General features: G+C 48.7%; 1 protein-coding gene across 2 annotated transcripts in view; it reads right to left on the bottom strand.

The window, feature by feature from the left end:
• Positions 1-9,054, bottom strand: part of FNDC1 (fibronectin type III domain containing 1) — a 96,761-nt gene extending 87,707 nt beyond the window's left edge. The window contains exon 1 of one of the 2 annotated variants that reach the window (XM_070256539.1): positions 8,747-9,054. In XM_070256539.1, the coding sequence (XP_070112640.1) occupies positions 8,747-8,855 (109 nt within the window). In that variant the 5' untranslated portion in view covers positions 8,856-9,054. The remainder of the gene's footprint in view (positions 1-8,746) is intronic. The other variant, XM_023633138.2, reaches the window with a different exon arrangement.
• Between the last annotated feature and the right edge of the window lie 6,611 nt (positions 9,055-15,665).

Genomic DNA, 15,665 nt, shown 5'->3' on the forward strand with positions numbered 1-15,665 from the left:
GGGGGAGAGGGATGCAGGTGACTGTCCCCCACCTCGACCCCTACATATCCTGCTGGTCAACACACATAAATATATTTAATGTATATCATATATAACGAATGCCAAAGAAAGCACAGCCAATCATTCAGCAAATATTTAGTGAGCATCTACTATCTGCAGGCAGCATTCTAGGCAATGGGGAGACTTCAGCGAAGAAAACCCACAAAATGCCCCATCCTCATGGGGCTTACATTCCAGAGGAGGAAGACAAACAATTATCAAACACAAAAGTGAAATACACAAACTATCAGGTGGTGATAAAGGTTGTGGGGAAAAATAAAGCCGGGATAAGATGTACTGGGGGGGGGGGACAGGATTACGCTGTTAAGTGGGGGGGAGTGGTCCGCTAAGGCCTCATGTGAAGATGACGCTCCATAAAGAACCTAAAGATGGTGAGGGATAAACACACAGATGTTTATGGAAAGTTGTTCAGGCAAAGGGAACAGTAAGTGCAAAGGCACTGAGGTGGATGGTGCCAACACATTAGAGAACCGGCAAGGAGGCCAGGCGGCTGGGGCTGATACTTCAGAGGACATGGTGTAGAAGATGACCATGTGTAGCCTCGAAAAAATGTTAGGACTTTGGTTTTTATCTGAGAGAGATAGGGAGCTGCTGAAGGTTCTGTGACTTCATGCATCATGAGAATCATTGTGGCTGCTGTTTTGAGAATAGAGCGTAGCCCCAGAGGACCCGCGGCCTTAACTGAAATCTACACCAACCTACCCGCATGTGAATGCATGAGACTCGCGGTGCCCTGGAACCCATTCCAAAATGGGATTGTTCTAGAACACATGAGCCATGTCAGATAGGACTGAAGGTAAAGACAGTAGTTAGGAGCTGTCGGCTTGCTCTGCATTATAATGAAGAAACCCCAAAGCCCCAGATAAACGAGCAGATGTATCAGAACCCCCGACACGATGAACAGAAGCATCTACCGCCCCTGGGGCCTGACTGAAGTGCCGTCCTCCACTCGGCTGCCCATGCAACCTCCCACGGATCCAGTGACGTGCCACACTGCGGAGGCTCCTTCAATGGCCATAGTCGCTCTGGGTTATGGTCAACCTCCAGGATCTTCCTGAGCTGGCTGCTGCTGACCCCCCAACCCTGAATGCCACCACTTCCCCAGGGGACCACTTTGCAAGAACCACCCAGAACACTCACGTTTCCTCAAATGTGCCACAGTGCTTCTTGCCTCTGTGCCTTCACACGTCTGTTCCTCCACCTGAATTGTCCTTCCTCGCCTTCCTTCTCTAACATACACTCACCCCCTCTTCAGAACCCAGCTCAGATATTGTTGTCCTGGCCCTTCCAGGCTGGTGCCCCCCAGGGCCACACTGTCCATACCCCCTGCCCCTGCCTGTGCATTTTCTGTCAGAGGGACTGTGTTTATGAGACTGCGTCTCTGCATCTGACACGTATTAACGCTGGATGAGTGACCGACTGACTGAATGAATGAATGAGTGGACAGCCTTCAAACAGAGACTCACACAAAGTTTGAGCTGGAAGGGGCCCTTGGCCATGTCTGCAGTCCAGGCCCCTCATTTTTCAGAAGAGGAAATTGAGGCCTCAGAGTTGTGACCTGCCCAACCAAGGTCACGCAGCGCAAATTAGCCACTGGGTCAGGATGAGTGAAGTGCGGAAAGAGATGTGACACTACAAAGTAGCCCTAAACACCAAATCCTGGCGTTTCCATGACAAGTCCCTTCTGAGAAGTTCAAACCACTGTAACTCTGTCCGTGTTACAGTCTCAGCACCTCGATGCGAGGGAGGGACCTGTCAACCCCGTAGGTGAGCGACTAACATTTCTCAGCATTGACCCTTGACTTAAATGGTCCGCTGTGAACAAACTGGAATTCTGGGGGCCTTCTGCTTAAAGGACAAGGCTGACAGGTTTGAGGTTGTGAATTCCACAGTAAGGATGGAACATTCAGGGGCCGGCCCGGTGGCGCAGTGGTTAAGTTCGCACGTCCCGCTTCTCAGCGGCCCGGGGTTCGCTGGTTCGGATCCCGGGTGCGGACATGGCACTGCTTGGCAGCCATGCTGTGGTAGGCGTCCCACGTATAAACTAGAGGAAGATGGGCACGGATGTTAGCTCAGAGCCAGGCTTCCTCAGCAAAAAGAGGAGGACTGGCAGTAGTTAGCTGAGGGCTAATCTTCCTCCAAAAAAAAAAAAAAAAGAAAACCAAAAAAAAAGGATGGAACATTCACCAAGAACCACTGTATTAAACACCGAACGGTTTATGGAACAAACCAGACGCAGAGCACCAGCCTCAACAGCAAGTCTTAACAGGACCCACTGATAAAGGCCACTTCCCACAATGGGGATCTTGCTTATACCCACTGCCAAGTATATTTCGCAACACGGAGTAAGATTCGCTGCAACTTCATCTTAAGTGAAGCCCTACTGGAGTTGAACACGGTTCCCTGTGTGACAGAATCATTTCTCAACAGCCATGGCGATGTTCCTGGAGTGTAGACAGAGAAAGGCGCCCTGGGCCAACCAGAAATGGCAGTGCTGGCTCCCACCCTGGCCTAAAGAACAAAACTAAAGAAATACAGAAAACCCCCAAACCAACGGGAGCGAGGACGGGCTGCAGGAAGAGCATGGGGTTTGGATCCAGAAGATTGGGGTCCAAATCCTGGGATTACCACGTGCTAGCTTACCAGGGAACCCCTCTAAATCCAGGTCCCTCATAGGAAGATGGGGGTATCACCAATTTCACAAGGTGCTGTGAAAATAAGTGAAATGTCACACGGGGAAACGGTTAGCTCTGTGGCACTCGTAACTGCCGGTTATCATTAAAAGGAAAGGAAAAATGCACACCTAAGAACTCACAAAGATGAAAATAGGAGGATGTAGGTTGCACTTTATAGATTATGAGGGTATTGTCATCTAATCACTTCCTCCCCACATAGGGACCACAGTAGACAATGTGAGCCATCACTATTAACAGCTCCCAGTTATTTTGTTGCACCTGCAAAGCGCCTTAGAAGCAGCCTTACTCTGCCTGGATACAGAAAGAATCCACTGACGGTGGAGGGGAGATGCTGGGAGACACAAGTACCACCCTGCGGCGTCCCCTGTCCCTGCCTGCCTTCCTGCTTTGGCGGCGGCCTGCAGAGACACGGGAGAAGCCCCACAGCTATAGGGCTGTCAACCCCCCCTTAGGCTGCAGCTTCCTTTTTTACCCAATGATCAGCTGAAAATTACTAACACGGAGTCACTTCCACTCTTAATGAGTGATTTGTCCCTCCTGACTTCACATCTGAGGGAAGCTCCAAAGAGCAGCAAAATTGCAAAAAGGCAAACACCAAGGAAAAACCAAAGTAGCTAAGGGAACATTTGTCCTAGTTTTCTGGTCTCCTGGAAGCCGCAGCTCCTGGGGCGGGGAGGCGAGGCGCCGCGGGAAGGCCGGGAGCGCCCTCTACCGGCCGCGGCGCGGAAAAGGAACTGGGCGAAAAGCGTGTCTTCCACGGGACGTCACAAACACTCAGAGGCACAAACATTCCTTACTCAAAACTTCTAAATTTTAACCATGTGCTCCATACTGGGGAGTATTCCTTATAAAAGAATAACACGATTCCCCCAAGTTGGATTAAATTCATATTCTTTGTAATGAAGACAAGGATAACTTCTAGAAGCAAGGAAAAGATGATGTTCGCTCGTGTATGTAACTTATACCTCCCTCGTTCCAAGTGCTCTAATTTATGTCTACTAAAGTTAGTAAAAGAACTAATGAAACAATATCCATCCCGGACCCCAGGGACCCAGTTGTCCCCAAAGGCACCCAAGGTTTCTGTTTCGGATGTATCCCAACATAAATATTCTACGGATCAACAAGTAAATACATATACATATGTATTCTCTCTCCTTTATTTTTATACCTTTAAGCACTCATCTCTATATTTCATGACTGAACTAAACACTCCTGAGAAGAGGTTTAATTATAATCCAAGTAATCCCTAAGTTCCACAGAGAATGATGAAGAGTTCTTCTCCTTAATGGGTGAAGGGTGATGGGGCCCTTCCTGAAATGTCTGCATCTAGGCTCCCCCCACCCCGACCGTGACCCCTTGCAGGAGCAGCATAGCGATCCCCAAAGATGTGCACATCCTAATCCCAGAACCTGTGAATATGTGACCTCACATGGGAAAAGGGACTTTGCAGACGTGATTAAGGATCTAGGGTTGGGGACATTATCCTGGATTATTCCGGGGGTCCTTACAAGTGAAAGAGGGAGACAGGAAGGTCAGAAGCAGGGCAGGTGATGTGCCGATGGAAGCAGTGTGATGCAATGGCTGGGAGGGGCCACGAGCCAAGGAACACAGGCACCCCTGGAAGCTGAAAAGGACAAGGACTGGCTTCCCCCCGAGAGCCTGCAGAAGGAGCACAGCCCTTGATTTTAGCCCAGCGAGACCCATTGTGGACTTCTGACCTCCACAACTATAAGATAATAAATTGGTGTTGTTTTAAGCCACTACATGTGTTACACCAGCAACAGGAAACCAATACACCCCTTCACGCCTCACCCCTCCCCTGCCTGTCTTCAGGGAATGGGCCTTTATGACTAAAACAGAGATAGGAATGGTCTTTGTGAGACACACTGATAATGCTCTGGACCTGTCTGGTGACAACCTTCCAGAGACAGGAATTGTCACACTGCCATTCTGTTACAACCTCAGATTCCATGGTAATGAACTGCGTGCTCAACTGATGAATAAAACAGGGCTTTCATCTGGGTGCACCCCAATGCACAAGATAAAAGAGAAGGGTATATTCACCTCATCCTCTCAAAGAGGACTTAAGTAGGAGGGAAACCCCACAAAGCTGGAGGTAGACTGGGCCACAGGAAAGCCTGTAGGATGGAAGGAATCTTCGCTCGGTCTAGTGGAGACTGACTAACTGGCACAAGGCCACACACAGAATGACAGTGCTGAGACTCAAACCCAGGCATCCTGATGTTGAACCCTTCTACATACAGGTGGTCATCACACTTTCTGTTCTCTGAGTCCTTTCTACTCTTAAGTTAATGAGGATCTCACAGAGGTTATGTTTGTGTGGGGTTTATCTATCCATATCTCCTGACCAGAAATTAAAACTAGGAAGAGGTTAAACTATGTATTTATTAATTCATTTTAAAATAGCAATAGTAAACTATGACACATGGACATAAAAAACTGGATTTTATGAAAAATAATTTTTCCCAAACAATAGCAAGAAGAATTGCATCGTTTTGCATTTCAGCAAATCTCTTTGATAGAAGACAGCGGGATCTCCCACCCACTGTGCCTTCAATCTACTGCAGTGTGTTGTTTTGGTTGAAGCAGCTGAAAAAAATCCAGCCTCACATGGGCATGTAGTTGAAAAAGTATTTTAATAGCCTTATGGAAAGTTTTGGAAAAATCTTTGATACTACACCAAAACTCATCAAGTAGGAGTTTCTTGAAGGTTGGTTACAATGTAGAATCTGAAGCCACATAAAGAATTCGTCACATTTTGTTACGTTAAAAATCCATTGGGCTATCCTACACTTTGGATGGATCATTTAGCCAGGCAAGATTTTGTAACACTCTCCATTGATCACTTGAATTTCGTGGTTCGCCAGGTTATGCAGATTATCTATATGTTGACATGTTTTATACACAATATTTCAAAATCACATTCATGTGTATCACCACCAATCTTGTGAGAAAAATGTTTAAGTACTGGACCCTTCCAAGCTTACGCTGTTGGAGATGACTTGGCACAATTCTCATTTTCCCTTGAAAGCTCAAATTTTGTCACCAGCAAGACATCCTAGCAGCTATTTTACAAAGGGTGGGCCCTATTTGTTCGTTTTTGAGACGATGTCTGCCAAATACTCACATCAGAATAACTAGTTTGCCTATGCAGTCATTCTTTCTGGTGAAGATGATGTGCCAAGAAAAAAGCAGCCAGTTCAGGTCACAACTCAAACTATCACACAAGTGCTTTTCCCAGGATTGCCTTGAACTTGGGTAGGCTTTATGTACCTCTCCCTTGTCTTCCCACAGAATATTAAAAAGATATGCATTCGAGAACACAGATTTGGTAAAATTAACAATTCCTCCTGTTGCCCCAAGGGCATTCTTAATTGAAAACGGCATACCTTTTCTTAACTTCAAAAGTCTGAAAAACTCAATGACCGCTAGTCCATTATGGTGCCAGTGCCCGGATTCACACCACAGTACCAACAATTCTACCCACCGAGCTTTCGCACCCTTCCTGCAAAAATGTCAACACAGTGACAAAGGCAAATAATATCTTAGTATTACACTGAAAATAGTTTTGACCTTGTGGATTCCCTGAAAGGCTCTTTAAGCTTTAAAGAAAGAAACCAAAATCACGTATAACCACCCTAAGATAATTGCTATAAATGTATGCAAGAGTGCGTGTCCCCATACATTTTTAGAAAAATGTATCCTATCAGACTGGCAAGCGCCGTCTTAATTTTAATTGCATAGTAGTTCATTGCAGGAATGGATGGCGGAGGGGCACCACTTGCTTATTTTGTTTCATGTTTTAATTGACCACCAAGTTGGAGGGTTTATTTAGAGCTTCAGCCCGCCCTGCCAAGTACCTCTGTGTTAAGGAAAGTCCCTCTGAGCTGTGGTGGTCTGCCATTATGACTGTGGCTCTGGGTGATTCCAATACACGGATCCTGGCTCCAAAGGTTTAGAGTGGAGGGGAGGACCTGACTCAAGCAGCTTGCTGGGCGCATGCATTAATTCAGCCAGAGAGGGAGCAGTGTGCCCATGGCCTTGCCATTAGACCCAGAATGCAAGTCTGGAGCAGCGACTGTAGCTATGTACAGCAAGACAGACAGGAAGCCTCTGGAGGAGCAGATGAAACAAATCTCATGCCCCACCATTTCTTTCACAGCATGGGGAGCTATATGCAGGTTATGTCTGTCTCTTTCCTTCTATTATTTCATTTAAATGCAGTAGATATTCATTTCAAAATATGCTTGACCTCCTTTGTCCATTTCCAGTCTGGTCATCATTTTACTGCAAATCCCACGTCACCACTGTAGAGGGAATTGCCAGCAAGCGTTCCAGCTCCAACATTCCACAGCTGAGTGATTTACAGAGCAGAAGGCAAGAGAAGGAAGAGTGCGGAACCCGGCAGGATTCCGGGAGCTATCACAAACATCCCTAACTCCAGATGGGCTCGAATTAACCCATCGGGCAGGTGGCGGTGGGATCTAACAGGAATAAGGCTGTAATCACCACAAAGCCAGTTTAGCATTGCTTCCAGTTTCAGTCCATCTTTGGAACAAAACCTCTTTCAACATTCAGAAAATTTTAATTTAGAAGAAAAAAAAAGCCATGAGTTGTAGGTGGGGGAGTTGAAAGCCTTGAAAATAGTTTTATTCTTGTTAAGTACTGTAAAAATATTCCATGAATGCTTTCCTAGAGATTGCTAACAGAGAGGAAAACAAAACCCACAACTGGCACTGCCTCTTAGGAAAAAGTGGCATTTGGCATCCCACCGTTTGGTGTAAACCTGAAGGAAGCGTTATGTATGATGTACCCACAAAAAAAGGGCCACATGGCAATGTGACACCCAACTCCCCACCCCTTCCCTGTAGTAAGCAGGCAGTAGAGACACTAAACAGCATAATAAAGCAAGTAGCCCTCATTGGAATCCCATCTGAATTTTTATAACCCAGCTGGGAGTGAACAGTATCAAGAAAAATGTGGACTTCTTGGACTCCTACAAATCGACGACAAACAAAAGCTTCAGTTTCAAGTGTGAAAATGCCTGCACGGGAGGTGGGAACAAGGACCACCAAAGGCTTAGGGAGGAAGAAACCCACCGCAAACTTGTCTCTCTCTGCGGGAAACATACAAGAAATCTGACAACAGCACGCTGGCATTTTCTGAAAAGTGTTGCTCACATTTCAACCCCCAAAGAAAGGATCCTCCAGCCACAGCCTTGGGGGATGGGGGAGCTTCGCTCTCGAACCGACTGTCCCACTAACTTTCCTCTCCCTCCTCTCAAGACAAATGTCTTGCCCCAGCGCCAAAGTTCCCGCCGGATGCACCGGCCCCCGAGAGAGCGCGGCTTCTCCTTGGGCGCCCAGGTACCCGAGCGCCCCGGGGCAGCTCGCAGCTTTTCCCTGTGCGCTTCTAGAACAGTCTTGCCTCTCTGCGCCCCTCCTGGTCTCCGGAGGGCTGCTCTCTAACAGGCATCTATGCCTCGGGGCAGGTGAACTGGAGGAAAGAAGGATGCCCACGGGGAAATTCTGGGCATAAAAAAGCATCACCCCACCCCCGCCGCAACACCTAGAGCTCGCTTTTCTTTGGCTTTCTTTTTTTTTTTTTTTTTCTTCTTTGCCTGAATCTCCCCGGGAAGTTAGACTGCTCGAATCTCCCGACTCCGGGGTGTCCGACGGCAAAGTTGAAACCGAGGGCGCTGAGGTCCCCTGGCGCCGACGGTGTCCCCTCGCCTGCCTCGCGCGCGCTCGCGGGAGCCAAGCGCCCAGACCCCGCGTCCCCAGCCGCCCCTCCGCGCCCCGACCTGCGAGAGATGAGGACGCACAGGTTAGTGACACGACACGCAGCCAACACAGAGCGGGGCGACGGTCCCCGGGGCGACAGGCGGGGTGGGTGGTGCACGGAGGGTGGACAGAGAAGCGGCGAGGAGGCGCGGAGAGCCGGGCGGCCAAGCCCCGCGCTGCGCGTACCTGGAGCCCCCGCCGAGGAGACGACGGGCAGCAGCGCGGCCAGGAGCAGCAGCGCCGCCCAGGGCAGCGGGCGCCGCGCGCGCGGGGGAGCCCCGGCCTCGGGCGCCATCGGGAGCCCGCGGTGCGCGGCGGGCTGGGCGCGGCGGCTGGCCAGTGGACGCTGGGCCGGAGTCGGGGGGCGCGGAGGCGCCGCCGTCGGGTGCCCACCGTCCGTGTGGGTTTGCGCGCTCTGCGCCGTGCCCGCCGCGCCCCGGCCCCGCGCCGATCGCTCCCGGCCCGCGCACCCGCCGCCGCGCTCCGCACTGAGGCCGCCGGCCCCCGGCCGCGCCTTTTAGCCGCGCGCGGGCGCCCCCTGCCGGCGCCGGGATGGCGGGGGCGGCGGGGGCGGCGGGGGCGGCGGGGGCGACGGGGGCGCCAGGGGCCTAGGCGGGGCCCGGGCTCGGGGTGCCGCAGCGCCCTGGAACCCCGCTTGGCGGTTCTGAAAATTCGGTATCCCGTGCAGGGCGAAGCGGCCTGGGATGTTTCTCCTCGCGTCTAACGTCTCTCATTTTCTGGCTGCAGAAATGGCCCATCGCGTCCGATCGTTGCCAAGTCCAGGAATGCCCTATGTCCCCTTAGATAAATCCCTTTGGTTGCAACGTCGGGGACAGCAGCCAGGCCCCTTCACTTCTGTCTGCACTTGTTCCTGCGGCTCACCCCGGCCTTTCCCACGCCCCGCGCGCCCTGGAGAGGAGCTTTAATGTCCTTGGGCACTGCTGCTCCTGGCTGGCATTTCTGTGGAGCGCAGGGACTAGATTCAAAGGAAGCCGTCTTGAAGGACGCGGAGAGGCCAGACCGACGACTGGACCGGCCTTGCTTCCTCCAATTTCTGTGATGTTAATACGGCCTAGGGTCTCGCTATTCCCGATTCCCACCGTGACCGCCTCGCCGCCCCTCCAGGCCGGCTGGGGGCGCCCCTGGAGGCGACAAGGACGCCTGCACCGCCAGGCCCGCGTTCCAGGTCCGCGCGCTGCTGTCGGCGGCGATGCAGTTTCCTCGAGTACCTGCTCTGGCTGAGGTTCACAAGCTAGTGTGAGCTTCCGTCGTTACAACCCAAAACTTGACCAGATTTGTGTCATTCTGCAGAGAGGAAAAGATTATTAAATAAATTGTAGACTGATGAAAAAGAGAAATACAGTATCTCTTTGCTGAAATAAAACGACAGCACCACCTCCACGCCGCCGTAAGCCCTGGCTGACGCCTCTTGCTCAGTGAGCATCCGGGAGTGGCGTAACCCTCCAGCCTTCCTTTCGGGAAAACTTCCTCCTGGTTCCCGATGAGGGTCGGTCCTTCATTCACCCTGAAGCTCTCTGAGCTCACAGAGCTCTTATAGTTTGTAAGTACTGTCAGGTTTAAGTACAGAGTTTCCTGCATCACTCCGAATGTTACAATGTTTCCCCACGTGCCATTTAATGAGCTATGACTTTCATCTGTCCAGCAGCCTCTCTGCCTTGCCCCTCTTTAGGGATAGTAGCCCCTTCCCTCACTCCAACCGAATGGCTCCAGTGGGGCCTGTCCCCTCCCAACCGCCATCTTGCCTACTCCCATCCGTTCAAGGATCCCCAGTGGTCCAAGCCCGGTGGGTCAGAGTCAGGACTTTTCTAAGTGGAGCTGCTGAAAAAGTCTTTTCTTTCTCGGATGGTTTGTGGATGTTGAAGGATAGGAGCTGTGATAGGCTGAAATACAGCCCCCCAAAAGATGTCCATGCCCTCCTCCCTGGAACCTCAGAATGTTACATTTTGGGGAAGGGGGCGGGGAAAGTCTCTGCAGATGCAATTAAATTAAGCATCTTGAGATGGAGATTTTATCCTGGATTATCTGGGGAGGCCCTAAATGCCATCACGTGCATCCTTAGAAGAAGGAAAAGGAGATTTGACACACACAGAAGACAATGTGCACGCAGAGGCAGAGATGAGAACCATGTGGCCACAAGCCAAGGCATGCCAGCAGCCACGAGAAGCTAGAAGAAGGAACAGATTCTCCCTTAGAGCGTCTGCAGGAAGCATAACCCTACCAGCACCTTGATTTCCATCCAGTAGAACCAATTTCAGGCTTTTGGCCTCCAGAACTGTAAGAAACAAATTTCTGTTGGTTTAAGCCCCTAGTTTATGGTGATTTGTTACAGCAGCCACAGGAAACTGATACAGTAGCCAAGAGGGGCCTGTGTTCTCTGGCTCCAGCCTCAAGAGACACCATCTGGAGAGAATGAAGCCAAAACATGGAGAACAAAGGAACAGGGAGAGAGGCGTGCAGGTGTGCATGTCCTGGGCACTAGCTCCAGCCCTGTGCTGCCTGAAGATTGATTCCAGGAGACAAGAAATTCCCTCTTGCTAAGTTGGAGTGGGATTTCTAGCCCACGTAACCAGATTCCTGACCAGCGTGTTTCCCTGTCCTTATGAGAAGGAGAATTAAGAGTTACCTTTATTTCCAATCTACCACCCAAAAGACTGTACCAGGCACATGGTAACTTCCAGGAAATGCTGATCTGTTAATTGCCATTCACTTGTTCATTCAACAAATATTTATCGTGCATCCACTCCATGCTTGACGCTGCTCTGGGAACTGGGGGTCAGTGACAAAAAGCAGCAGTGATTAAACTTAACAGCAGATGAGTTAAGAGAAATGAGGAAAAGTGAGGGTAAGGACTTGGCGGGCCACAGGAAGAATTTAGCCTTTTATTTGGAGCAGGATGTGGGGGCACATTGGAGGATTCTGCTCAGGTGAGTGAGCCAACAAGATCTGCATGCCGCGCTCGTGGAAGCAGACAGACCAGGTAGCAGGCTCTTCGGATCCAGGTGAGAGAAGATGATACATGGACCACAAGGATAGCCATAGAGGGGATGAGAGCTGATGAGACTGGGCATAGCGAGAAGATACAGGTAGAATGATTTTCTGACTAATTGGACGCAGGGGGGAAAGAGAAAGAAAATTGGCAATATACAAAGTCACGCTGTTCTTACCCTGGTGGTGAACTCTCCATCAGGACTTGTAATTTCAGGATTCCACTCTTCAGTTTAGTTTTAGTAAATTTATCCCATGACAGAATCTGTAGAAGCTCATGGCGAAAGCTCATCCAAGGGAGGTTTCCTTCCTTCCTCATGAAATGCACATGCGGGCACCTGTCTCCCCTGTGTGTTACTTATTAGAGCAACTTTCTTATGTGGACCTTTCAGAGTGAAGTACAATGCAAAATACCTCCAAGTCTAGAGTTTTGATGACTAGATCAGGATGATCGGCCATGGGCTGTTAGATATTAAATAAAATTACTAACATTTACAAGTCTGGATTCTGATTTGATTACAAATTTGAGAGTGTGTTTAATTTAAAAAGTCCTAAAAGAAATTTCAAAGGCATCGCTAACTTTTAGGTTTAAAAGACCTCAAAAAAACCCAGTCCTAGTCCTCTGTCCTGAGTGTGATCATCTCAAAAAATACACGACTTGGAAGTTTTCTTCCTTCTAGCCAATTTTTAGTCCTTTCTATCGTTACTATTGTCCTGATAGACTTTACTATTTTTTAGCATTTTAAATTTCTCAAGCTCCTGGTTGCTACTTCCATTTTGTTTATCAAAACAAAACAGAGTGTGACTGGCCCCGTGGCCTTGTGGTTACATTTGGCACACTCTGCCTTGGTGACCCAGGTTCAGTTCCCAGGTGCAGACCTATACCACTCATTGGTGGCCATGCTGTAATGATAACCCACATACAAAATATAGGAGGATTGGCACAGATGTTAGCTTGGAGTGAATCTTCCTCAAGCAAAAAGAGGAAGATTGGCAACAGATGTTAGCTCAGGGTGAATCTTCCTCAGCAAAAAAAAAAAAAAAAAAGCAAAGTGGATGTCACTCTTGGGCTAGACAGGCCATCAGCTATTTAAATGTGACTGCTTACTAGCCTGCCTCCAACTTATTTCTATGGTTTATTTCTAGCTTTATGAATCAGTCTGTGTTCACATCCACTCTCTCTGGTTCTTGTTATTTTTTAAATAACCATACATTCAAAGAGTTTAGTATGCACCGTACACATTGTCATGGCATTCCTATGTGGTGGAGTGGATTAAAATGCTATTCTCATGTTTCATGTGGGTAAATGGAAACCGAGGTCAAACGACCATCCATGACAAACTCCAGTAGAGTTTTGAGGGCGCATATCTCATGCCATCATCTGACATCAAATCTTGTTCAGGCTTTGGTTTGGCTCACATGGCTCTTTAACTCCTTCTTAGGCATCACAGTTGAATATATCTCTATAGCGTGGCAGCAGCAGGACCTTATACAATACCCATTACACAATGGTGATGTGCACACAACTTTTTAAAGACCTTATGGAAGGAGAATAGAAGCGAGAGAGAGGACCCACAGTTCTTGGAGTGACTGACGAGATCCTTAATTCAGTCGCAACAGATGTGGAGGAAAACACGATCTCTAGGATTCCCTAAAGAGAGGGGAAAGGGAAAAGGAAAAAAATAGAGGTAGCCAAGTAGGCTTCATCTTGACGTGAGGAAAAGATAGAGATTCCTTTTAACCAGCAATAGTATAAAATAATGTTTTACCAAGCTTTTCTTGAGCAGTATCCATTTGGTTCTGATTCCCACAACAACCTTAGAGGCACTACTCTGATTTTACAGAGAGAAAGCCAAGCCTTTGAGAGGTTGTGTGGCTTCTCCAACCCACACCAGTGACTAGTGAGGGGGAGGGTCCTACCCAAGCCGTTTGACTCCAAGTGAACATCTTTTTCTACAGCACCATGCCATCCCCAAACGTCCCCTATCAGATTTTCAATAAAAGCTTCAGGATCCAGGCAGAAGGTATGAATAAAAGTTTGTTTTACATGCCCCATGTCCAGTACAGAATTCTAAGAAGCTCCCCCTTATCATCCGAATGGTGAACGAGCTTTCTTAGCAAGGAGTTCCGCAAGCCCTCACTACTGCACTGTTCATCTTCTCAGGGTGTGGAAGGTTCGGGAAAGAAATGGCACTCCTTAAAAAAACTGCCGTAAATCCATCATTGCCTGAAACATGTTCCTCTGCCCAGACGTTCTAACTTGTTTCCATGGCAAGGCAGTGCCAAGGCAAGTTCTCTTTTGTATAAATATCCTGAGAATTAGGAAACAGAAAGATGGCAGACACCCAACCTAGCCTAGGAATTGTTAAGGATTGTAATTGAGAATGTTTCTATTGCTGTTACATAAAAGCCCTCAGACCTGGGTCCTCAGTTTCTGTCTAGTGGTCCATGTCATAAGGCAGTCATGCTGCAAATGGAAGCAGCTGGAGGGTCCAATTCTAGCATCTACCACTTGTCAATGGACATAGGGCTTGGGTTATATCAAGAGAAATCATTCATTAATCTATTCCTTTATATGATCATTGTTGAACACTTATTTTTCTGTTAAGTAATGTGTTAGGATCTGGAGATTCAAATGTGACTGAGTCTCAGCCAACCGCTGCTTCAAAGAGCACATAATCAAAGTAAGAGAGAAACAAACCAAAAAGAAAAGATTTACGATCCAGAGTGTTGTGATATTTAGGCCATGAAACTTACAGGAATTGTTATAAATGTTGCCTATCTCATCACTTATCTTATTTTCTGTTTTCCCCCAAGGGGCTTTTAACCCCATGTGTACTTTCTGTGGGCAGACATTGGGGTGCATTCACTCTAATCCTGTGGGATTAAAAAGAGGCCAGTTTGGGGAGGCGGGGTGGTAAACCACGGTGGAACAAGAGCCCAAACTGTGCAGTCTTTAAGTTGCAGTTGGCAGTTTTAGAACTTGGCCCAGGCATCATGCTAGGAAAACACATGTCTGGAAGGCTTCCAGCCTGCGTTTGCCTGACCCCACCTCCTGTCGAGAGCAGAACACGGCTGCAGGTCAGCGGGTACGACAGAGGCACCAGGCACAGAGCTGCGGTACACAGAGCGTGTCACACCAGCCACACACACCTCAGACCCCATGCGGGTGCACAGACACTCACTCTCAAAATGGGGAAACTAATTATTTATTCAGCAAGCCTTTGATGAGCTCCTACTTCGTACCTGACCTATATTCAGGGGCACAGACCTGTGGTCATCTATGAAATGGCATCTGGACCAGCTAACAGCTGACAGGGGCTTCTGCCACTACTAGCCCAGTGGACTACCCCCAGGCAAGCCACCAAAAGGCCCAGCAAAATCCTGGTGCCCAGCAGAATCCTTCTCTCCTAAAGAACACCCACCTCTGGCTGGTAGCAACGTGCTGCCCAGCGTGACCAGCCCCAGAGAAGGTGATGAAGAGGACGGTATGTCAGTGGTGACCTCCAGTCCATTGCCTGCTGGTGGCATCCCCCTCTCGTACCACTTGCCCAGCTGTGCTGTGTATACCCTGTGGCACCCTACCTCCCCCATCCATCAAAGCTTTTTACAAGGAGGGACCCGATCACCTCCTTCCGGCTGAGATGTAAGCGATTGATGAGGCTTCAGGTACTTTTATGTGTAAGTAAGTGGGGCTTTTCCATTCACAAAGCATGATCTCATTCATCTTAAGGAACCACGAAGGAAGGAGACACATTATTATGCCCATTTTACAGAGGGAGCAACTGAGGTTATGTGCTCAGCCCACGTCTATCAGAGCCCGGAGACAAATGCTGATACTCTGTATGCAAACTCAGTGCTCTTGGCATTACAAGCCAGTCGAAAGAATAATTCTTCAATGAATTAGCAGCAAGAAAATATTGGCAAATATTAGGACTAGGGCTCCTTTTATTTATGCCTAGGTTTTCCTGACTTTAGAAAGTCACCATTTTCTGCATCAGCATTTTAGCCAACTCTCTCAGACCACACTTGAGAAGCAAAGCGAGTCAATTTTCCTTACAGCCTTTGTAATCACCACAAAAACTGGCATCCAGGGAAA

This window comes from Equus caballus, chromosome 31 (genome assembly GCF_041296265.1).
Source record: "Equus caballus isolate H_3958 breed thoroughbred chromosome 31, TB-T2T, whole genome shotgun sequence".
Lineage (NCBI taxonomy): Eukaryota > Metazoa > Chordata > Mammalia > Perissodactyla > Equidae > Equus > Equus caballus.